Source organism: Myotis brandtii, unplaced genomic scaffold (assembly GCF_000412655.1).
Source record: "Myotis brandtii unplaced genomic scaffold, ASM41265v1 scaffold1102, whole genome shotgun sequence".
Classification (NCBI taxonomy): Eukaryota; Metazoa; Chordata; class Mammalia; order Chiroptera; family Vespertilionidae; genus Myotis; species Myotis brandtii.
In genome coordinates this window covers 888,093-913,900 of record NW_005353757.1, presented here as the reverse complement: position 1 = coordinate 913,900, position 25,808 = coordinate 888,093, and the positions used below count along the sequence as shown (strand labels likewise).

Here is a 25,808-nt window from a genome sequence, read left to right as displayed (position 1 = left end):
CCATGCTTCCATGTCTCTGGATCCACTCCATTCATCAGTTCATTTTGTTACTTAGATTCCACATATGAGCGAGATCATATGATACTTGTCTTTCTCTGACTAATACTTTTTACTTTTTTAAAATATATTTTTATTAAATCATTGATCAGCTGCCTCCTGCATGCCCCACACTGGGGATCAAGCCCAAAACCCAGGGATGTGTCCTGACCAGGAATCAAACTGTGACCTCCTGGTTCATAGGTCTCCATAGGAGCCACACAGGCTGGGCTCCCTTATACTTTTTAGAAGCAAGACTGAAGGCAATGATAGGGTAGTAAACGGTGACATCTGGTGGAAATTTGAGCACTGCAGGATTTCAAACTGGTAAAAAGTTGAAACTCGATTGTAACTAACTGAAATCTGATGACTTGAAAACATCTTTTTTCAACCGAAAAAGTTCAGTAAGTACCTCCTTTCAGTGTACCCAGATACAAATGGTCTCCGGAAAAACTGCTTTTACAATTCAGATCCAAGTTGGGTTTAATTCTCTGAGTTTGGTTTTATCGTCTATAAAATCAAGACCATAATACATACCTGTCACATATAATTTCGTTTGTTGTTGTTTTTAATCAGATACTTTGGATTTTTTTTTAAAAAAAGTCAATCTGCACCCAGGGATCCAGGCTTCCCATTCATCCTGCGCTGCTGTCCTGGGGAACCCCTGGACCCCATGTGTTTGGTTGGCAGTCAGTTTATCCCACAACAGTTGTTAGCCTAGTTAATTTCAACCTACAGGCAGGGCCTCAGGCCTACTGGGCACATGGGAAGAGCCCAGACAATATTGATTGGCCAATTGATTAGTAGATAGAAATGCATTATTTCCCTGCTTTATTCCCACCATGTGGGTGAAACCTTAAAGATAATAATTTTCCTCATGACCTCTTTAAGCTAAAGTTATTGTTAAGATCTTTCTTTAGCCAAATGTCTCCTGTGCCTTGAAGGAATTTAATGTTATGAATCCTGAATGGCCCCTAAATGTGTACTTGCAAGGCAGTACCAAACTCCATCTTCCTCAAGAAAAACACCCCTTTTAAAATGCCAAGCAAAGCGATTTAATTCAGTCAAGTCCAACTCAAAGAAATCAATGACTGCTAACAAGTTCACAGGGCAGCCAGGCCAGAGAGGGAGAAAGCTTTAGAATAACAGGGCCGGCACAGCCTCAGCAAGGCTCACACAAAGCCCGGTTTATTAGGAACCACTGGAAAAGCTACAAAGCCCATGCAGCCATCCTGAGCCCTGTCACAAATTGTCCAGTTTGGACAGAAAAATGTCTTCCCTTGTCCTTGCCATTTTGTTTGTTTATTTTTGTGCCCCACCAGCATGAAATTGGTGGATCCGTCCCGGGGCTGATGGGAACAAATAGAGTGCAGGCTCTTCAAGAAAGTCCTGCCCACGTTCCCTTTTGCATCAGGCCGCTCTCAACACCCATTTTACAAACCCCATTCCCACGAGGCTCGCACATGGACTGTGGCAGGTTCTATCCCACAGTTTCTTTCTTTTTTATATATATATTTTATCATCTTTACATTGTTCACTCCATTTACCAAAATACATGCAGCCCCCTTTTAAGTGTACGTGATTCATATGGGAATATTCAGTGGGTATACAATGAGCCTGTATTTATGTTTTAATATTCATTTATGAAACACTATTTTGGCTTCACAGTTTCTTATCTATTGGAATTTAAGAAGAGATAAGATACAGTGTTTAAAATAATGTATTATTTAAAGTCTTTTTGTTATGGTCCAGCCAGCAAGGCTCAGTGGTTGAGCGTTGACCTATGAACCAGGAGGACATGGTTCGATTCCCGGTCAGGGCGCATACCCAGGTTGTGGGCTCAATACCCAGTGTGGGGCCTGCATGAGGTAGCCGATCAATGATGCTCTCTGATCATTGATGTTTCTATCTCTCTCTTCCTTCACCTCTGAAATCAATAAAAAATATATTTTTAAATCTTTTTGTTATGGAAAATGTCAAATATGCATAAAAGTGAAGAAAAGTAGCATAATAAAACCTTCTGTATCCATTACCCAGCTTTAATAATTATCAACTCCAGATCATGTTCTTTCTAAGTTCGTTCATATAACAAAAACTGAGTACACACTGTGTCACAATACTGCTTCTGGCTTTTGAGAGACAGTTCTGAATAAGGCAAAGTTCTGATACTCACAGGGCTTAGAGTCTAATGAGGAATCAGACGCCACAATACAGTGTAGGAAGTGTTAGGCTAAGAAAAAACACGCAGGCAGCTAAGCCAGCTTGGGAAAGGCTGCCGAAGGAAATGGCAGCCCAGCCAAGGCTTGAGGGCTAAGTGGCAGGTCGCCCTGGGAGAGAAGAGGAGGAGCAGATTGGGAAAGGGGTGTGCTTTGGGCAGAGGGAGCCGTTTTACACAAAGTGCCTAGAATGAGAATGAGCAAGAGGATTTCAGGAACTGAATGAACCTTCATATGATTGGAGCTTTGAGTCCAAAGGAATAGTGAGAAATGTGGGTAAGTAAACAGAGTGCAGATCAACAAATCAAGAAAAGGTCTTTATGCCATACTAAGTCCTGTAGAGAAATAAGGAGCCGATTCACAGAGGGAGAAAAGTAACATGATCACATTTGCCTTTTGGAAAGATCACTCCATCTGCAGAATGGGGAAAGGTTTCAGTGGACATAGGCGCTGTGTAGGCTCACAGCAGGAAGTGTTTAAAGAGGCTGCTGTGATTTAATTAAGAGAGCTGGGGAAGTCACCATGAGGGTGTTGTTAAGTGCATGCTTGGGGAGGCAGGCTGTGTCTGGAGCTCTCTCTGGGGGTTATCCTCTGCTGTAATAATCCCCTTCCTGATCTCTGGAGATACAGAATGTTACAGAAGAAAGAACACAGATTTGAAGGTCCTCAAACATACAAAAATAGAACTACCATATGACCCAGCAATTCTACATCTGGGTATTTAGCCAAAGAAAAAGAAAACCCTAATTTAAAAAGATATATGCACCACTGTACTCACTGCAGCGTTATTTACAATAGCCAAGATAGGGAAGCAACGTAGGTGGCCATTGATAGATGAATGGATAAAGAAGATGTAATATATATAAATTCTATATCTATATTCCATTATATATCCCATCTATATAATGGAATATTACTCAGCAATAAAAAAATAATGAAATCTTTGTCATTTGCAACAATATAGATGGACCTAGAGAGACAGAGAAACACAAACACTGTATATTTCACTCATATATGGAATCTAATAAATAATACAAATGAATAAACAAAACAACACAGAAAGATACTAATACATACAGAAGACAAATTGATGGTTGCCAGAGAAGAAGGAGTGGAGGAATGAGTGGAAAATGTAAAGGGGAAGCCCTAGCTGGTTTGGCTCAGTGGATAGAGCATTGGCCTGTGGACTGAAGGGTCCCAGGTTCAATTCCAGTCAAGGGCACATGCCTGGGTTGCAGGCTTGATCCCCAGTAGGGTGCATGCAGGAGGCAGTTGATCAATGATTATCTCTCATCATTGATGTTTCTATCTCTCTCTCCCTTTCCCTTCCTCTCTGAAATCAATTATATATATTTAAAAAGAGAATATGTGAAGGGAAATAAGAGGTACAAACTTTCGGTTATAAAAAATAAGCTATGGGGATGTAAAGTACAGCATAGGGATATAGTCAATAACACTGTAATAACTTTGCAAAGCTCACACCTTGAAGGGTTTTGAGTATCATATTAAATAACATAAATTTACCATTTTAACTATTTTTAAGTGCATAATTCAGTGGCATTAAATACAGTCATAAGATTATATAACCATCACCACCATCTATTTCCACAACCTTTTCATTAATTCAAACATTCTGCATCTATTAAACAATAACTCCCCATTGTCCTCTCCTCCCAGCCTTCTACCTGTATGAATTTGCCTAATTTTGGTACTTTATATAAATAGAATCACAATATTTATTCTTTTTTTCTGATTGAAAAAAATATTTTTGTTGTTGTTAATCCTTACCTGAGGATATTTTCCCCAGTGATTTTGAGAAAGAGAGAGAGAAAGAGAGAGAGAGAAAGAGGGAGAAACATGGATCAGCACCAGAGATCGAGCCCTAGGCATATGCCTTGATTGGGAATAGAACTGGGGACCTTGGACAGGTCCAATATTTGTTCTTTTGTGTCTGGCTTTTTTCACTTAGTATAATGTTTTCAAGGTTCGTTCATGTGGTAGCATGCATCAGGATTCCATTCCTTTTTATGGCTGATGATATTTGAGTTTATTAATTCATTTGTCCAAAAAAATATTTATTGAGCATTTTGTTTAGGCTCAAGCACTGTTCTAGGCATTATTGATATAGCAATGAAAAAAATTATACAAATAAACAAGTGAATATATTGTATGTCAGATGGCAATAAGTGGAAAACCAATATTGTAGTGATAGCTGTATAGAAAAGGAGATCTTAGAGGTAGGGTGGGACCATTCACATAGTGCCTTGAGGGCTAGTGTAAGAACTTTGGATTTTACTCTGAAATAAGAAGCCAATAGAAAGTTTGAAGTTGTAGAGTGCCATCATCTGACCTATGTTTTGAAGGCTACGTCTGGCTTCAGTATTGAGACTGTACTACAAGGGAGAATGAGGCAAAGGAGGAGAAGAAGTACCAGTTATGAGGCTATCCTAATAGTCCAGGTAAAAGATGATAAAACCTATAATAGAGTGTATTAGTCAAGGTTCTCCAGAGAACCAGAACAAATAGAATATACTGGAGGCTGGCAAGTCTGAAATCTGTAGGGCAAGTCAGGAGGTTGAACACTCAGTTGGGGTTTCCATGTTTCAGTCTTGTCGCCAAATACCTTTTGAGGGAGAATCTATCCCATGCCTCTTCCTGGCTTTTGGTGTTGCTGGCAATCTTTGACATCCCTTCCCCTGTAGATGCACCACTGTGACCTCTGCCTCCACTTTCACATGTACATGTCTGTGTTTAAATTTCCCCCCTTTTTTTAAGGACACCAGTCATGCTAGATTAGAGGCCCATTGTACTCCATTAAGGATGCTTCCTTTAAGAAATGGTACTATTTAGGAGTAAATGAAAACTTTCAATGTGCCTTTCAAGGGATGAGATTTTGTTTGTATTGATTTGGGGCATTGTGATTTTTCTGCTTTGCATGGTTCAATAGCCAACATGATTAAGCAGGGAAGCGAACATTCCATCAGAATAAAGTATTCCCTAAGTCATTTGATCCCTAAGCACCAGTGCTTTCAGGGACACAGATTCCAAGATGATTCCTTTTTCTTTTCTTTCTTTCTTTTTTTTTGTAGCTAATATCTTTGAAATCCTCAGACTGTCATCTAGAATCGAGAGGCCTAAAAGAAAGGAAAGATCAGCATCGAGGGCAGATGAAGGTCTTTCCTCAGATAGATTTGCTCAGGTAGGACTTTGTGGCTGCATTAATACGGTGTAGCTCTGCCCTTGCTAGAAGGGCCAAAAGAAGTAAATGGATTGTCACACCCCCACTAATTAGAGCCAGAATAGGGGAGAGGCTGCTGATCTCGAGGGGAAAGATCAATCTAGGGAAGGGTGAAAGGAGAATGTCTCCTGAAGAGTAAAGGAGCCCGCGCTTTGGGTTTCTGGGACTGAGTCTGGGATTGTAATTCTGCCTGGACATTTCCTCCATCTCCCTCACTAGTGTCTCTGTCTTGAAGCGCAGGACCGAAACAAAATGCCTAATGAAGCATGGGAAGAAGGGGGGGGGGGCGGTGTTTGCAAATGTCTTAGAAAGAAGGGCTGGGGCAAGAGGAGAAGAGAGGAGTCAGAATACAGGTTCACACATTTTCACAAAACCATTTGGAAACAGAGATGGAGACGCAAATTCAGGGACCCGCGAAAGGCCCAGGAAGGTTTGGTGGAGGCGGGCGTGTGTAGGAGAAGTGTGCCTGCCGCTCACTTTCAGCGTTTTCTGCTTTCTCCAAGCCCTTGCGTGATGGCCGGTCAGGAAGGTCGTGGGAAGGCTCAGTCAAGCTCTGAGTCGCCGGGGAATGAGCTGATCCTCTCTTAACTTCCTTGGCTTAGAGTCGCCCGATGCCCACCTCACTGAGGTTAGTGAGGCCGCGTGGCACAGCGCTCAGGCGAGGCACTCACAGCTACTGCCGCCGGCCTGCCACCCTCACATCCGCCACCCCAAACCCCGCAGGTGCGCACCAGGTTAGCCGCGACCCGCCCAGGTCCAGCGGCCCCAAAGCAGCCGAGCTCGTTTGGGGTCAGCTGACCCCCACCCCAAACCCCAGCCAAAGGGGCGAATCCCTTGTCCTCCTGAGATGAACGCTGGGCACCAAGGCAGGCTCTGAGACATTTTCGGAATCGCTCTTGTCCCGCCTCCGGAGCTCCCAGCAACAACCGCTAAAATAAAAGTGCCATGCCAGAAAGCGGGGGAGGGGATGAGAAGAATGAAAATACTAGGAGAACGACCTCATTCTCCAGGAAAAAGTAATGAGGGGAAATCAAACAGTATGGACTTACTCGGAAATGCAAACCGAGCTCCAATCTCTCCCAGGGCGCATACAAACGAACTAAAGACAAATCAGCCAACGCGCTAGGCAGCTTCCCAGAAAGGGCCTCATGAATGAGAATGGGTTGCTAGGTTTCCTCCCTCTCTCTTGACAATCGCTCCCCACAAAACTTCCACCAAGGAAAGAAAACATGGGGGACTTGGCGACTGCAGAGCGGTGGAAACGCGCCAAGCCGTCTTCAGGACCCTGGAGAGCGGCCGCTGTGCCCTCGCCACGCCACGCGCGCCTGGTCCCCTCGCGCGAGCCCAGCCTTCCTGTCACTTTTATTCCCTGCTTCCCTCCTCCACCTCCATTTTTCTTGGCAAGGGCCACTCCAGCTTTTCACAATCAGATTAAAGTGCCTTTTTGTTTTGCTTGAGGAGGCTGTTTGGATTGGCTGAGCTAGATTCCGGTTTGAAACTTCACTAAATGTCAGTGGACCAAGAAGTCCTGAGAGCTTTTCAAAAATTAGAGCCTAGATAAGGCAGGTGATGTTAAAAAAAACCTCCCAGTTCAATCCCTTTGCTTTATAAATGAACCAGATAGTCTCAAAGAGTAAAGAGACTTTCCCAAGGTGAGCCTTGGTCAAGTTGGTTGCAAGTCTGAGCCCAGGACCCTGGACTTCTAACTTCTAAATTAACGCTTCCCTCTACTTTCCAAGGGGGAAAAAAGTAAGGATCTTATCTTCACCCTGGCTGCTTAGGTCTCCTAAGCAACAAGTGGAAGGTGGAAAGGCCTGTGTTCCGGAGAATAAGATGGACACACAAAGTGTGTGAAGAGTACCTGCAGCGTGTACACCTAAGGGACCCAACACAGGTCTGGTCTGCCATCCCACCGACCCCACCCAGCACAACCAGAGTCAGTTCAGCCAAGCCCTTTCTCCCTCCAGCATGAGATGGATCTGGAATCCCAGACACCTCTCCCAATGGAAATTGGTAACCAATTCCACCTCTGTACCTCTGGAGGGTAGAGTTCTACACGGCAAAGGACAGAGAAAGAGAGGGGATGAGAGATAGAAGAGCAAGAGTTGCAAAAGTGAACTAGGAGATTTTCACCCAAATTCTAAAGAATCAAGAGATGTGCACACAGACCCTTCCATACACTGCATTTCACATTTACTGAACCTTCTGAGAATGTTAATGATGCAGTAGGTCTGGTAGAGTCCACGATTCTGCATTTTTAACGATTCTGCATTTTTAACAAGTCCTTGTTAGCGAAGCTGCTGCTCCAAGGACCACACTTTGAATAGTGCAGAGTTAGAAAGAGGGGAGGAGGGAGAGAGGGAAGTGAAGAAAGAGGGAAGAAAGTGGGGAAAGGAAAGTAAGGGGAAAGACCTTTCCTTTTGCTCTCGCCAACCTTCTCTAGCATCCCCAAAGTAATCCTATCTAATAAAGAGCTAATATGCTAATTAGACCGAACAGCCGAAGGACCTACCAGTCGTCCTTCCAGACGAAGCCGGGGCTGCGAGGGCCAAGCCCCTTGCACGAATTTCGTGCAACGGGCCTCTAGTGCTGTAATAAATGGCACCCAGTGCACGTTTTCTCCAGTCTGTATTTGGCTGGGCCCATCAGTAATGGTGTGCTGGTTTTGTTTCCTTCCCCCACCTCTCGCTCTTCCCTTCTCCGGCCCTGCACAGATCCCAGATTCACCCGCTGCCCCGAAGCTGCTCAGCCTCCTTTCTAGCACGCTCTCCAACCTCGCGCGGCTCTTCTCTCACCTGCTCCGGAGACCCCCTCCTGAGGCTCTCCAGCGGCGCCCAGACTTCTCTCTCCTGCTTCCCTCCCTGCCAGCCGCTGGACTCGCTCCAGGGCGCGAGGAGCGGCGGGGCCGCCTCTCGCTCCTGCTCGGGGCAGCTCTGACACTGCCTGGCCGACCCTCAGGGGGACGCTCGCCCCGGGAAGAGGATGCCAGCGCTGGGCAGCGCTCGTCCATGCCCGTGAGTACCGATGACTCCACCGTGCCCAACCCTGGCCTCATCCCCAGCTCCTTCCTAACCCCCACTGAGCCACTCCACGAGGGTCCAACAGGGGCTCCGGCCAGGCCAGCAAGCAAAGACAGGCTAAGCATGTTCCAGGAAAAGTCGCCGGTGACTCGCCTGACACCCCTCCCTTCAGGAAACCCTCGGAGCTACTTTTTTCTGGGCCATTTACTTCCAGGGTCCTTGGAAGCGGGAGGAAGCCCTGATCCTTCCTGAGGCTGCTTCTCAAACTCTGGTTCTCTGCGCGTCGCTTTCCTCCCCCTCCTCCCAGCCTCCCTCAAAGGGGCCTCCGCCCCCTTCTTGCAAGCCCACTCCCCTGCCCTCCGGCTGCTGCGGGCTGGAGAGGCCGGGGAGGAAATGACGTGATGCTATATTTGTGTCAGGTCAGCTACCAGCTTCAGTTTAGCCCTTGGAGCTCGGGCGCACGGCCCCGGCAGCCCAACTGCATCTCGCTCCCGAGGGCAACCTGGGGACTATAGGGACGCTCGGCGATCCGTGCCCGCAGAGCTGGCGACAAGGTTCCTCCTCCGCTCTCTGGCCCCCACCCCGCCCTTATCCCGGATTCTCGAGTCCCCTGGGAACGGAGGGAGGCTGCGGGTGGTCTCGGCAGGATCCGGAGCCGGGAGATAGCCCTTCCTGCCGTCGTTCCCCCGCCCCCCCCCCCCCGCCAACAATAGGTGGGGCCTCTGGCTCCCGCTAGCCGAGAGTGGGCGAGGAGACCCCTTCCCAGCGCGGGTGGGACAGCTAGAGACTGCACCGAGATGGAGAGCTCCAAGGAGCACCCTGGGAAAGGGAGAAGGTAGGAGGCTGCCCTCCAGAGGCAGGGCAATCCACCGCAAGATTTTCCAGGGACTGAGCAATCCCTCCTAGTGCGGCGCATCCCCAGCACACGCACCTCTCTCTCTCTGCCCTCTTCATTCACAACGTTGGAGCAGGCATCCCGCACGCTGGGGTCTCGCTGGGCCTTTGCGCGCCGAAGCGTAGGGATCACAGAGGGGGACTCTGCTAATACCCTCGGCGCCCGCCTTGCTTCGCACCCACACTCTCATCACTTCCCAATACCGGGCTAAAGGACGGAGGCTACGGTCCGCGGAGCGAGCGGCCGCCAGAGGGAGGTGGTGAGACCTGGGATTACCCGCTGGGGAAGGAGGCAGAGCCAAGAGAGGGAGAGGGAGGGAGAAGTGGGCGAGAGGAAAGACCCAGAGCCAGAGGAAGAGGAAAGCCAGAGAGAGCAGTCGCGAACGTGGAAAGGACATCGTTTGGTATTATTTAAATAAGAATAATAGTAGTAGTAATAATAGGCCCGGCCGACCGAGGCGAGCCTGCCGGAGCTTCCCCTCGGGCTCTCCAGGCGGAAGGTGGAATCGTGAGTATCCAGCCTCCTAAACCTCCCGTCTACCTCTCGGGCTCGCCCTAAGACCTCGGGCCGGGAAGTGGCCCTGGCCAAGCCGGGCGCGCGGGCCAACACCTGGAGCGCTCAGCCTGGCCACATGGCGCGAGCGGGTGCGGGTCGGTCGCCTACTCCGCGGGTACAGCCGGGCTCAATAGTCAGCGCGTATTGGGGAGGTGTGTGGCTTTAGGGTGTGCCGGTGTCTCGAGGGGGGAAGTCTAGCCACCCGAATCAAGTTCCATCGGGTCTGCCTGGGCGTAAGCCGTTTTCAGCCTCTTATGGCCTGGGGTCAGTGAGTGGGTGCGGGGCGCGGCGCCTGGCCCTTGAGGCCTAAATGCATATGGGCACCCGCAGTGTCTTTAGGAAACTCCAGGCGGGTGGAAACGTGGGCGTTCTCCCCGGACAGCGAGGACTGGGAAGGGGCCGGGAGCCGGAGGCGGGCTGGTTGAGCGCAGGTGGAAGGGAAGAGGAGACACTCCCTGAATCGCAGAACCTCCCTTTAGGGGAAGCGCAACCCGAGGAGCAGAGCCAGGAAAGGGCCCCCGCACACGGACCCGGGTGGGTGTGACTCGGGGTCCGCATTGACGCTCTTGAACCCGCGCCTAGGCGTTTTAGGAGCGGGTGTCGCGGGTGTATTTCTTGAACAAACTCGGGTAACTGACTCTTGGAGTTGCTCTTAGGAAGTTGGAACGAGCCTGGGTGTCCAGGCTTGGAGACTGGAAGGGGTGGTGGGGGAGAGAGGGACCTAAGGAAAAGTGGCGCTCTGGGAGGAAGGTGGGCTTCTGGGGGTCGGTGGGCGCTGACTTCCCTGCCACTATTGCAGGGGGAGGGGCCTGGGAAGAGGCGGTGCGCCCGGCGGGGTGGGCGTTTGCCGGGGGAGGTCTGGGTGCCCGCCATCCCCCCGCGTTTGGGGGAGTGGGCGGGGAAAGGGCCTCGCGGGAGGCGGCGCGCGTGTCGGGAGGAGAACCCAGGCGAGTAGCCAGGACCCGCGAGCTACCCCAGCGGCGGGCGGGGCGCGGAGGAGAGGAATGCCCGCAGCTAGGAGAGGAGGCGTTGCCTGGGATCCCGGGGTGCTGCTACCGCAGCCGCACCACCTGCGACCCACTGGCTGGAGGAGTGACCGCGAATACAGTTTCTATCAGGGAGAAAGAGAGCGTCTCCTCACATCCTTTGCTTCTCAGCATCGGGCGGAGGCCAATTGCTCTTTGTCCACCTCCTCTCGCCCACTGGGTAGCAGAAGCAGTTACTTGCCCACTGAGACTTAGCACTGCCGGGCGAGTGTGGCGAGCAGGGAGCTCCTGCACCATTTTCCAGTCGCCGTCCTGTGGTCAGCCCTCCTCCTGGGGGCACAGTCGTACATGGGGCCTTCATTTCACTTCTAGGGGTTCCAGATTGTGGAATTAACTAAACAACCGTCCGCGTTCACAAAAGAGCCTGAATCCCTCCCAGGACTTGGTAAGGACGCGTGTAATAAAATGACTCTGTAAAGTCTTACTTTTTGCTCATAGCCTAATTTTATACGGGGCTTCATCCTGTTTATCTTCTGTTCATTAAGTGGCATCTTTGGTGTCACATATCAGCAACTCATATGAGAGGCAATACTACCTAATGGGTAAGAGTCCTGGCTGTGTGATTGGTTTCAAATTCCAGCCTAGCTGTGTGACCTTAGGCAAGTTACTTAACCTCTAGATGCCTTAGTTTTGTCATCAGCAAACTGGGGATAATAAAAGTTCCTACCTCATAGGGTAGCTGCCAGAATTCAGTAAATTAATATAGTAGAATTCTGGTATATACCAAACACAAGCTTTTATTACTATTATTATGTTGATGCTAAATTAGCCAAGTAAACTTCAAAATATAAAAATGAGAAGGGGAACATGCATATAATGAAGTGGATGTCCATCATGAAAATTAGACAAAACAGTAAATACTTTCTATGTCAGAATCTAAATTTAAAAACAATGCATTTCTACATCTTCTGGAACCTTTTCTTTTAAATAATTATGAAATATTTCCATATAAGGTTTAAACATCATTTTAAGAAAATTATCTCTAACCTTGAATATATTTCACTTTGTAAAAACAGATATGCATAAAAAATACACATTAGGACATGGTCTATACCAAAACCCAACATCTACATGAAAATATTGTACCTTCGGAGCTAGGTATATCTCTAAGATCATTTCAAACATTTTAGCCAAAATGCCCTTGTTATCAAGAATACCGCCTGGCCTGCATGGCTCAGTGGTTGAGCATAGACCTATTAACCAGGAGGTCATGGTTCGATTCCAGGTCAGGGCACATTCCTGGGTTGCAGGCTGGATCCTCAATCTGAGGCAGCCAATCATTGATGTTTCCATCTCTCTTTCCCTCTCCCTTCCTCTCTGCAATCACTAAAACTATATTTTAAAAAAAAGAATACCGAATGATAAAAGTCAGGTTACTAATTTCACCTCCTTCACTTTACACATGAGGAAACATTCAGAAAGGTCAAGGGCCCAGGCCAGAGATTTCCAGCTAAATGGGGGCTGAAACAGCATTAGAATTAGGTCTTCTGAGTCACTCCCCAGGGCTCTTCAGCACCACACTGATGATTTCCTACAAAACTGATGAACTTTTAGCAAATAGGAAATCAGAGGTATTATATAAGGGAAAATATACAAACATATGTTATCTCCAACATAAGTGAGACCAGGCAGTGATGTGGCTACTGTTGTCCCACAGCTTCCTCATGGTCCCTCACAGCAGAAGATGTGACCGCATGACTTGCCTAAGGTAAGCTAAGGTCAAGCTAGAGGCAGAGCCAGCGTTAGAATTTAAGGTCTCACTGGAATATACATTTGGTTGCATATTCTATTAATCCCTTGTAACAGTTTTACATTTAAAAAATTTTTTTTGAGCTTTTCTTAAAATTTTAAAATCTCCTTCCTACTGGCTTAGAAGGTCTTTCCTGTAAAAAGCTTTTTAGGAAAGGTCTTCAAAATTATAAAGAAGGAGATTTTATTATTCCAGATTTTGTGGACAAGCAAGAGTGAACATGAAAAAAACTTTCTTATTTTAGAGCAACAACCTGGTTACTGGTTTCATTCCAAGCACTTGAATAGCAGTTTCTTTAATCCTAGTGTTCTTTCATTCCTGCATGTGGCAGTGACATTCACCTAACACAGACAGATGCAGTGGCTTAAAGGTCCAAGCCCTCACATGAGCAGTTCAGGAATTCCATGGCAGAGCCTTTCAAGTGAGTATGTGGTTTTGCAAAGTTATTTATAGGAATGGTGTCTTCCAGAAAAGGCATTTCTAGGAACTGTGCCTGCATCCTTGAAGCAGGAAACCTTGATTTTTCTTTAGTGCATAAACTGGATGTCTTATCCTTGACTTTGTATCTCTGTATACCCACCACATGTTCCTAGACAGAAATGCAGGGCATTAAATGGGGAGTGACTTTCTAGCATGCTCCCAAGCCAGTTCAGCAGAATGGAGTTTTGAAATTATGTGTGTTAAGTCAGGCCCCAAAATGATTATAATGTGAATCACTGTCCAGTTGGGAATATTGTGGATTGGTTTTCAGTGCACTACCAGGTGACTCACAATGTGAGCTTCTTTTCAAATACATACAGTGTCAGTCAGCAACTAATAGGGTTGACTCTGAGTCAGAGCTTAGCATTTAGTACAATAAGTGTGAGTCACTGACTACCCGGCACTATCTGAGATGGTTCCGGAATGTTACCTTGAGCAGCTCAAGAGTTTGGACAACACTGCATGGGGTGAGTCAGTTCATAGTATGATTGAGTGGGCTTTTGCAGCAGCCATTTACAATAAAGTTGGATGTGACTGAGTGCTGAAGATAATATTACATGATTATGCATGCATAGAACAACTTACCTTGATTCTAATCCAGTTGATTAGATTCTAGCTGTTTGCATTGGGAAATCATTTGTGAAATATGAGTAATACGCTCTGTTGCCCAGCTGTGATATTTTACTTGAGTTATCTCAATGCTTATTAAAGCCAGTTAAACTTTCTGGTTTTGGAATGCTCATTATCTACTTAATATTTAATTTTACTCTGAATTGTAAAATCCTTTTTAAGTACTTAAGTATTTTAATGTTTGACAACGACATCTCATGCAAAATTACCCAGCAGTTCGACTTCACAAGGTCCTGAGTTGAACAGCATACACCTAGTACAGCTAGTGAACTAGAGGAGAATACCTTGTTCTCTGGTTTGTCTCCAATTGTGCCTCTTTCACCTCTGACACTAAATGAACAGTATTTGCTCAAGAGCTTGTAGTTTGTACTGCTGTTCTAAGGCTACAACACCCAGCACTTCTAACCCTCCTAGGGCTGTATGGCTAAATCAACATAGTCTTATATGGTTGCTCCATTTATGCAAGACAATGGAAAGAATGGTGCAACCTCTGCCTCACCCCACCCTTTGTAAGACTTTTATTTCTCAGGGTGGGGCAATAATGCGATTTAAGGGAATATATTTCTTAATTTGTTGCTAATTAATGGTAAGAAGTTATTATCCTTGGAACCAAGATTAAACTACTGTTTAAAGGTACATGTATATTTTTCTCTATTTACCCTCTGATGGCCCCAAGAGAATCCCCGATGTGTGGACTTTAACATATGCCTTTTTGTGTTTCTAGTGATAACTAGATAGTAATTTATATATCTTCTGCTATAGATAAAGGCATAGATACCTCTTTGCATTTAATGGGGGCTATACATAAAGAGTTTTGTTCTTCCTGACAATGTAATTCCTGGAAAATTCAGATCATTGGGACTGGTTAATAAATTAGAGTATCATAAAACTGAAATGAAGTTTCTACACAAGTTTGCTAAATTTCAGTGAGGAGCTGTAGGTGTTTTTTATTCTGAATTGCTTTTGACTTTGCTTATTGGAGTTTTAACTTAGAGTAAAGTGTACAGATTAATAAACTTTACATAAGTAAACCCTATGTAACCATCCTTTAGATCAGGATTTCTCAACCTCAGATTTATTGACATGTTTGGATTGACTATCTCCTTGTTGTGGGGACTGTCCTGTGCACTGTAGGACGTTTAGCAGAATCCCTATCTTCTACCCACTAGATGCCAGTAGCACCCCTCCCTAGATGTGACAACCAAAAATGTCTCCAGACTTTGCCATATGTTTCCCAAGGGTTGGAGGGGAGGGGCCACAGGATCACACACCACTGCTCTAGAACCAGATACAGGATATGGTTAGTCCATATCCATAAGATCCCCTTCCTGCTTCCTCCCACAGGTAACTCTTCTTATAAGTTCTCAAACCATATTTCAGTTGGGCCTGTTTTTGAACCTGTTATGGAATTATACAGTACATATTCTTTGCATTGGGTTCTTGAGCTCAGCATTATGCTTTTGAGATTACTCACTGTTGTTGCATGTATTGTGATTTTCAACGCTGTCCAGTGTTCCCTTGTGTGAATACACACCGTTCATTTATCCACTGCACTACCGAAGGACATTTGAATTGTTTCCAGTGTGGGCTACTATAAATAATGCTAATATAAACAGTCTTATTCATGTCTTTTGATAAACATACGCCCTTATTTCCATTGGATTCACAGGAGTAAAATTACTGAATAACAAATTCAGTATATGTTTATCTTTATTAGATATAGTCAGTTTCTCAGACTGTTTTTATGCTCCTTGGAACCAAGATTAAATTTATATATATATATAAAATCTTCATATCCTCATCAGCATTTAGAATTGTCAATTCATTTAGTTTTGGTCATTCTCTTGTCTGTGTAAAGGTACATCATTGTGGCTTTAATTTTTATTTCTTTTTTTAAATATATTTTATTGATTTTTTACAGAGAGGAAGGGAGAGAGATAGAGAGTTAGAAACATCGATGAGAGAGAAACATTGATCAGCCGCCTCCTGCACACCTCCTTCTGGGGATGTGCCCGCAACCAAGGTACATGCCCTTGACTGGAATCAAACCTGGGACCCTTCAGTCCACAGTCCGACACTCTATCAACTGAGCCAAACCAGTTAGGGCTAATTTTTATTTCTAATGCTTACTAATGATGCTGAGCACCTTTTTTTGGCCATTTGTATATCTCCTATTATAAACTGCCCCTACATTTCTTTGGCCCATTTCCCCATTGTGTTGTCTGTCTTCTTATTGATTTATAAGAGTTCTTTATACATTTGGGATATAAGTTGTTATCCAAAATCTGTATGCATGTGTGTGTGTGTGTATATTTGTGTTGCAAATCCCAATCTGTGCCTTGACTGTACACTCTCATTGCATTATCTTCTGACTTCTATAGTTTCTATAGAATGTCATGCTTCTCTGAAAGTAACATGTCTTTTTCATCTGGCTGATTTAAAATTTTTTCCCTTTGTTTTTGGCTTGCCACAATTTGATTTAAATTTTTTCTCTTGGTTTTTGGCTTGCCACAATTTGAATATAATGTGGCTAGGTGTGGTTTTATATTTTACCTTCTTTCTATTCGCTGAGTTTCTTATGTCTGTGGACTGATATCTTTCATCATTATGGAAATTTTTCACTCAATATCTCTTCAGATATTGCTTCTTACCTGTTTTCTCTCTTTTTAAAATATTTTTATTGATTTCACAGAGAAAGGGAGAGGAGGAGAGAGATGAAATATCAATGATGAGAGAGAATCATTGATCAGCTGCCTCCTGTACACCCCCTACTAAGGATTGAGCAGCAACCTAGGCATATGCCCTACCTGGGAATCAAACCATGACCTTCTAGTTCCTAGGTCGATGCTCAACCACTGAGCCATGCCAATTGGGCTGTTTTTTCTCATTGGCCTGCAGACCAAAAGGTCAAGGGATTGATTCCAGTCAAGGGGGTGTACCATGGTTGCAGTCTCAATCCACCAGCCCAGTCGGGGCCGCGTATCCATGTGCTTCTTAAATTGATGTTTCTCTATCTGTCTCTCCCTTCCCCTTCCACTCTCTTTAAAAATCAATGGGAAAAAGTATCCTTGGGTGAGAATTAATGAGTGAGAGAGAGAAAGATAGAGAGCAATTATCAAATAGATATAATTCCCTATAGATAGCCCAAAATGTAAAACCATTAAACATGTCAATTCTTTAAAAAAAAATTTTAATTTTAGGTCTGTTTGTTCAACATATCTAGCTGTTTAATCTAGCTATTTAATACTTCATGCTGAGGGGGATGGGGTCTTAAAATGTAGTAGATATTTTGGCACAAACTGTAGAAAACCCAAACCTTGAGGAACAAAAATTCTCTCACACACACCCTAGGAACAAGCAGACAAAAACATCCCATCAGCTTAGCCCCCAGAGGCCTGTCTTGGGAACGCTAAGGCAGTGCGGAAGCAAGGTGATGCACTGGAGTTTTTATTAGTCCATTTTAATTAGCAGCAGCCCTGCTGGGAAAAGGACTGCAGAGACATTCCCCCTGATGGGCATCCAAAAATAACCCAAATCTGCCTAGTCATGGCCTGTGCACAGCTGTGGTGTTAAGAGCAAGGGTGGTGGATGGATCCCAGCCTGGGCAGATTCAGGTCTGTTGGGGGGCATACTTTGAGACATTGGGCACATCACACAACCTCTGATGTAGATAAAATGGAATCTTGAAATCTACTCCACAGAATAATCTCACAAGTTAAATCTGAGTAAGGTGTGAGTACTACTACGTCTGCCCATGTAGACAAAGGGGAGACTGAGCATTAGTTGAAAAACTGGAGAAAAGCCAAAACCGGTTTGGCTCAGTGGATAGAGCATCGGCCTGCGGACTGAAAGGTCCCAGGTTCGATTCCGGTCAAGGGCATGTACCTGGGTTGCGGGCACATCCCCCGTAGGAGGTGTGCAGGAGGCAGCTGATCGATGTTTCTCTCTCATCGATGTTTCTAACTCTCTATCTCTCTCCCTTCCTCTCTGTAAAAAATCAATAAAATATATTTAAAAAAAGAAAAACTGGAGAAAGAAGGCTCTGGTAAAAAGTAAATGTTAAGGGGGAAAAAAAAGTAAATGTTATTCTGGTGTCATGGATTGCCACTGAAGGCCACAGTGGACTAACAGAATCTGGGTTCTATTTTAAATCACTAACTATTTTAGTTTGTGGGACATATGGTCTCTATTGCAACTGCTCAAGGCTGCCACTATAGCGGAAAATCGGTGGGGGGTAGAGCAGAAGGGGGTGGATTGGGGGCTCATTGTAGCAGCCCAGGCAAGGTGTCAAACTGACCTGGAGGGGCAGTGGAGTTGGAGAGAAGTGAGCAGGCACGACAGCGTCCACTCTGGAGATCTGGCAAGCTTGCTAATGAGTAAGATGCAGAGAGAGGAATCAGAGTGACTCCGAGGATGTGGGCACTGTGTATACACTTGGAGATGACTGGAGAAGAAACAAAAGGGGAAGGAGAGGAGACTAGATCTAGAGTCTATTTTAGACTCTAAGGTCTGAGATGTCCACGAGAGCTCCAGTTGTGGCAGCAAGAAGGCAATTGGACTGATGTGTTTTGAAACGAAGGGCTTGGCCTGGGCTAGAGGCAGAAATGTGAATTTGTTAGATTATGTATTTCTGAGATGCAGCTTGCTACACGGTGGTATACTAAATATTCATGAGGTGCGGTGGGAAATTCTTTAGTATAATCAATGGGATATTACTACCACCTTAGAAGGTGCACTTCCTTTACTAAAACTGTAAATAATCTACTAAAATGTTCTATGTATTTATTACAGACATCAGCAAACTAAGGCACATGAGCCAAATCCAGACCACGGCCTGTTTTTATATGGCCTGAGCACTAAGAATAGTTTTCACATTTTTAAACATTTTTATTTATTTATTTTATTTATAGAGACAGGGATTTATTTTGAGGAATTGGCTCACACAATTGTGGAAACTTGGCAAGTCCAAAATCTTGATGAGGTTAGCAAGCAGGCTGGGGACGCAGGGAAGAGCTGCAGTTTGAATCCAAAGGCAGGCAGTCTGCTGGCAGGATTCACCATTCTTGCCTGGAGTGTGTGTGTGTGTGTGTGTGTGTGTGTGTGTGTGTGTGTAGGGGGAGTGGGATGCATTAGTGCCTCAGGAACAGACAAAGGAAGCCATACATGGGGCAAGGTCTGGGGGAGGGACAAGGAGCTCCCATGCCATCTCTGGGGGCTCCATCCTCCCAGCACCTGGATATGTTCACCAACACAGAAGCTCAAGTTTTATATTTTTAAATTGTTGGGTGGGAAGTTTTAAAAAGAATAGTATTTCATGATGCAGGATCATTTTACAAAACTAAAATTTCAGTGTCCATTAAGTTTCAGTGGAACCCAGCCACACTCACTCATTCTCATGATGTCTGTGACTGCTTTTGCACTAATAGAGGCAGAGTTGAGTAGTTGCAATAGAGACCATATGGCCTGCAATGGCTACTTACTCTCTAGTCTTTTACAGATAATCTTTTCCTACCTTTCAACTAGAACCTAAATATAAGTGTGGCGTTTTACTAGGTTCTTATAGGGAGCAATCTATATGAAAGTAAGTATAAAGTTCAACCAATAACCATGTGATTTCTTAGAGAAATAGTGTACTCCCAAGAAAAAAAGACAAACCAATAATCTAATTAAAGACAATTTACTATGGAAGACAAAATCCAAGTATCTAATTTTTTCCTTTTTTTCAAATATTACTTCCTTTATTATTTTTTAAAAATATATTATTATTGATTTCAGAGAGGAAAGGAGAGAGGGAAGAGAGAGATAGAAACATCAATGATGAGAGAGAATCATTGATCGACTGCCCCCTGCATGCCCCCTACTGGGGATCCAGCCTGCAACTCCGGCATGTGCCCTTGATTGGAATCGAACCTGAGGCCCTTCAGTCCGCAGGCTGACGCTCTATCCACTGAGCCTAAACCAGCCAGGGCTACTTCCTTTATTTAAAAAAAAATGTTTTTACTAGTAACTTTAAAAATTTTAATTTTACCCTACCCAACCCCCACCCCAACATGCTGCATGCTGCCATGCTGTGTACAATATGGGCTTACTATTATTCTAGTCACAGAGGGTGTGTTTTTTTTTTCTTTTTATTTTAATGGTTTTTTTTAAATATAATATTTTATTGATTTTTTACAGAGAGGAAGGGAGAGGAATAGAGAGTTAGAAACATTTATCAGCTGCCTCCTGCACACCCCCTACTGGGGATGTGCCCGCAACCAAGGTACATGCCCTTGACCGGAATCAAACCTGGGACCCTTGAGTCCGCAGGCTGATGCTCTATCCACTGAGCCAAACCGGTTAGGGCAATTTTTAATGTTTAAATTAAATCTACTAGGATGACATTGGTTACTAGGATCACATAGGTTTCAGGTGTGGATTTCTATGCTACAAGCTCTATATATTGCACTGTGCGCCCACCACCCAAGGTCAAATCTTCTTCCATCACCAGTTTTAGGCTCCCTTCATCCCCCACCTCCTTCCCTCCTTCCCTCTGGCAACCACCACCCTGCTGTTTATGTCCACAAATTTCAGCCTTATCTCCCACATATGAGTGAAATCATATGGTTCTTAGCTTGTTCTGCCTGATTTGTTTAACTTAGCATAATATTCTCAAGGTTGTCTCAAATGGCAGTATTTCATCTTTTCTTAAGGCTGAATAGTATTCCATTGTGTATATGTACCACAACTTCTTTATCCAGTCCTGTATCAAAGGGCACCTTGATTCTCTCCATGTCTTGGCCACTGTGTATGATTCTGCAATGAACATGGGGGTGCATATATCTTTGTAAAAACATGTTTTTGAGTTTTTTTTGGTTCTTATAGGAGCAATATACCCAAGAGAGGAATTACTGGGTCATATGGTAGCTCTATTTTCAGTTTTTTTTTGAGGAATCTGTTTGCCATACCAACTATCTAATTTAACGTTCCTTTTGTTTTCTACCATTTCAACATCCAGTTTTTCATACTAACAGGCAAACGTAATGACAGTCTACAAACCCCCAAAATGCTAATGAAGAAGGGCCAGAAGGAAATCATATGCACAGAGGTTTTTATGTAAGAGAGCTCAGATGCTAGAGGCTTTCAGGGATTCAGATTACAGCCTAAAAGCTTTGAATAGGATGGGAGCTTGCTATTTTATATCATTTATAACAGGATCATTATCATGGGATGAAAAATTCTAACTAATGATGGACATAAGGCAAAGTTTGAGGAGCCAATGCTATTATCTATTAAGGGATCATGGAGAATTTTCTATGGAGAAAAGAAAGTAGAATTTGTAAAAAAAAAAAAAGAGAGAGAGAGAGAGAGAGAGAGATGTAGAGGGGAAATTTGCCCAGACAGATCTCTAAGGAGTAGAAAAGGCTAGTTAGTTACTTATGAACACATTGTACATTTTTATTATCCTTAATTTGCATAAACATATTTCATGACCCATCTGCTGCAATTGGTGGAAAAGAAGTTCTTCAACCCACAAATATCTTGTTCCCAACACTAACAGAATGGGTTAGTAGAACCCCAGTAGATTGGACCAGAGTGGAAGGGGGCTTCTGCAGCATTGGGTGAGTTTCTACTCCGATTTGTGATCAAATAAGGATGCCTTGCCCATAAGAGTTTCTGTAGTTCCAGCTAATATTTTAGAGGTAATGATAGGAAGCATCATCACAGATGTCACTCATTAGAGACAGTTAATGTAAAAATGAATGTTACATTTAAGAAACATAACCTTATGATAAGCACACTTAAAAAATATAATATCCATAGCCCTCGCTGGTGTGGTTCAGTTGGTTGGGCACTGTCCGGTGCACTGAAATGTTGCAGGTTGAAATTCCCTGTCAGGGCACATGGCTGGGTTGTGGGCTCAATCCCCAGGAGGGAGCATGCAGGAGGCAGCCCATCAATATTTGGCTCTCACATCAATGTTTCTCTCTCTCTCCCTCTCCTTCCTCTCTCTCTAAAAATCAATTTAAAAATTAAAGTATATAATATCCCTATAATATAATATCCCTATAATAACTGCAATACCTTTGTGATGTCCAACCAAATTTACAATATTCCAGCATCATCTAATATTTAACTATATTAGTTTCCTAGGTTTGCTATAACAAAATACCACAGACTGAGTGGCTTAAACAACATAAATTTTATTCTCTCACAGTCTGGAAGCTAGAAGTTCAAGATCAAGGTGTCAGTAGGTTTGCTTTCTTTTGAGGCCTCTCTCCTTAGCTTATTAATAGCTGTCTTCTCACTGTGTCCTCACATGGCCTTCCTTCTGTGCATGTATATCCCTGGTGTCTTTGTGAATCCAAATTTCCAATCAGATCGGATTATGACCCCACCCTTATGACCTTATTTTAACTTAATCACCTGTTGAAAGATCCTATCCAACTATGGTCACATTCCAAAGTTTGGGGCTTAGCACTTCAACATATGAATTGGGTGGGACACAATTTACTCCATCACATGAGCCATATCACATTCTTTCTTTGTAGTCTCTTTATATCACTGCTTCTCCCACTTTGCATCTTCTTTTTCATGCACTAACTTGTGAAAAGAAACAAGATGCCTTGCCCTGGGGATTGTCCTACATGCTGAATTCATTTGCTTCTTCCTCTGGAGGCTAACGTGTTCCTCTATTCCCTAAGTTCCTGCAAACAAGCTGTTAGATTCAATAGCTCGAATGGACTTAGGTTCAGTGACTTGACCAGACCACCTCATGGGTGGCACTGGCACTTCCTACTCTGTCCCATTAGAGGGACACCATGTCTGCATGACCAGCTCACTTTTACTTTTGCTGAGAACATTATTCTGTAAAGGCTGTTGTGAACATTGGATAGGTCACTCATTTCCAACGTGGTTGCTAGGTACAAGGTATGTTTGAGCACATGCTGCAAAGGTCACAGGTGTTCTTATACCGGAGCCTCTGCTTGCCAAAAGATGTTGACAGTATCCACTCCAGGCCAGCCCTTGGAGCCCCATCCCTCTTTATGGCTGGAATGCCTCCTGACATACCCCTCCCCTTGCACCATCAGGGCCTCCTGCCTCCCTCTAGCTGACCTGAAGAGCAGCGATGGTGGTGGTGGTGGTAGTGGTAATATTGCATTTCGCCTCTGCATTGTTAATTTGGAGAATTGTTCTAGGTTGAGGAAACTGCCTAAATGCATCTAAGGATATCAGATGTTCCCAGACCCTTGTCCTAGTATTGAAGCGTATTCAGAGTTTACCTAGAAATGTGGTGGTGATTAGGGGAGCACAGCAGGGGCTTTATCCTTTCCTCCCTTGGGTGGATAAGTTCCCTGGGTCACTTCAGAATCAAAGAGGAAACTGATTTAATTTTTAATGCTCTATTGCTTCCAACCTTACTTCAGGCACTTTTATGAAAGTGTGGATTTGTAGAGCATTTAAATTAACTCAAAATTTCAGTTCACACTCTTAGGGTCACCGTGAAGCATACATAATACATGATACCCTCTAGGCTCTAGATTTATGTAGGTTTCAAAACTCTCTCAGAGTTCCTTCCAAAATGTTAACCTTTTTCTAGGAATCTGAGGCAGAGCGATGATACAGAGACTTCCTCCATGACTCAAGGCCCTGGAGAAAGGACAGGGGATAGGCATGAAAGACATCCAGGCAGATAGTCTTCACATGGTTTGCCATGAGGTGGCAGTGGGAGGAAGTGGGGGTAACTTCAGGCTTTCTTAGATAGCTGGATGGATAGTAATGCTGCTTCCCAAAATAGAAAAAGGGAGTGAATGGGTAGGCTTATTCAGGGAAATGGTAGTTCGATTTTAGGGATGAATTTTTCCATGTTGCAAATATTTTGGCCTGGTTTTTTCCCCCCCTATAATTTATAATGATTGCTCAGAAATTCTTGCTAGAGAGCCTATTCCTAGCTGTGAAACAGTAAAAAGCTGGCAGGGCGCCTCATGCAAACCGCTAATGACTGCCTGACACATTTTTATCGACTGGAGATTCACTAAAGCAGCACCACAGACAAGATTTTAGTACTTTCCGAGGTGCCCCTGGGCTAAGTTGTCCTTGGGAATTCACATATCTGCCATAATCCTGAGAAATTCCCATGGTCTTCTGGCCTAAGGAAATCCCCTGATAAAGATTTCCAGCATAGTTGCAAAATGCTCCTGAGTGTTGATTGGTATTAAGAAAGAACAAGTCAAAACATGCATAATTTATTAATTTCCTTCAGGTCAGACTCTTTCCTTCTAATATTTCCCAAAGGCACTTGTAAAAATTGGGTTACAAATTATAGGGGCGGGGAAAACAGGGCAAAAATGTTTGTAACATGGAAAAATTCATGTCTAAAGTCAAACTAAAAGGCACTTGTAAAAATTGGGTTACAAATTATAGGGGGGAAAAACAGGGCAAAATGTTTGCAACATGGAAAAATTCATGTCTAAAGTCAAACTGTCATTTCCCTGAAAAAGCCTAGCCATTCACTCCCTTTTGCTATTTTGCAATATGTTCATTCAGTAACAGCAGAAGAGAACAGAAAGACATTACTATTATAGTCTTAAAATCTTTGGTAGCTTATGTTACAAACTTGGCGACAGCTATATAAACAAAAGAGTAAAGATTTCCACTCAAAGTCCCTCTAAGACAGATGGTAACATACTTAAGTAGTTTTTAAAGGGTAAAGACGTGTGTGAACATCCATCTGGAAGTAATTTTAATTCTAAAAAGCCCATTGTTATCATTAAGCTTTCAGTTGACTTCCCCTACTAGAACAATGAACTAGCTTTTTCTTAAAATAGCCCCCAAATTATTCAGACAATAAAACCCCAAAACAGAAGTTTTTGAAAACTCAGAATTTTGCTCAGAACCTCTTTGGAGATTGTGGGGCTTGGCCCTGCCCCTCTGTGTCCTCAATGAAGTGAAAGCAGGTCAGTCTGTGTCCCACTGCAATGCTGCAGAAGTTGTGAGAATGTGATGTCCAGAGGAGCCCAAGCTTGTCCCCTGAGGCATCAAAGGGGGCCTGTCTCCCAGCTGTGAGTTAGGCAAATGTCTCTGCCTCCACCTTTGGCCAAGTGAGCTACACCAGTTCAAGGGTGCAAACTGCTCAGAGGCTGGGCTCTTTGGACAGGTTTTGTGGACAGGTGTTGTGAGCATTGTTCTGGCTGTGGGTGAAGGGACAGTAAACACTCTGACAGGCCCTCTTGCTGTCCTGGAACTTACATCTCAGTATAATTAAAAGAGCTAATCCAGTGGAGTCACCCCTGATTTGGCAGGTACTAAAACAGATGACATTTGTCATACATAAATCTATAAATTCAATGTGTCCTAATCAAAATCCCAACGTAGTATTTTTTGGACCTTGACAAACTGATTCCAAAATTCAAATAGAAGAAAAACTAGACAAGGACAGCCAAAACCATTTTTTTTTCTAATTCACGAAAGGAACTCTACTTACCTAATGTAAAAATATATAATCAAACTATAATAATTAAAACAAAGTCCAATAGCATATTAGAATAGGTAATACGAGGAAGAAATAAACCCAATGCTGGACTAGAAAAACAAACCCAGTCCGGCCAGCGTGGCTCAGTGGTTGAGCGTTAACCTATGAACCAGGAGGTCACAGTTCAATTGGGTAACTTCTTCAAGGTTTCGCAGCTAGTGAAGATTGGAATATATCAGTGGGCCTCAGGACCAGGCGGCTTCCCCAGGACTTCCATCCTCCACCATGTTAATTTAAATAGTTATTATAGTTGACATACAATATTATATTAGTTTCAGGTATACAACATAGTAATTTGATGTTTATATAGCATACAAAGTCATCATCACGTTATCTAGTAACCTTCTGTCACCACCATACAAAGTTATTACAATAACCCCACTAGCATGGCTCAGTGGTTGAGTGTCCACCTATGAATCAGGAGGTCATG

General features: G+C 44.1%; 1 protein-coding gene across 2 annotated transcripts in view; it reads left to right on the top strand.

The window, feature by feature from the left end:
- The window catches only part of RGS20 (regulator of G-protein signaling 20), a 49,953-nt gene that overhangs the window by 6,705 nt on the left and 17,440 nt on the right, over nucleotides 1-25,808 (top strand). The window contains exon 3 of one of the 2 annotated variants that reach the window (XM_005857311.2): nucleotides 8,195-8,504. The exons of the other annotated variant lie outside the window; for it this stretch is intronic. Within the exon in view, the coding sequence (XP_005857373.1) occupies nucleotides 8,195-8,504 (310 nt within the window). The remainder of the gene's footprint in view (nucleotides 1-8,194; nucleotides 8,505-25,808) is intronic. 2 annotated transcript variants of the gene reach the window in all.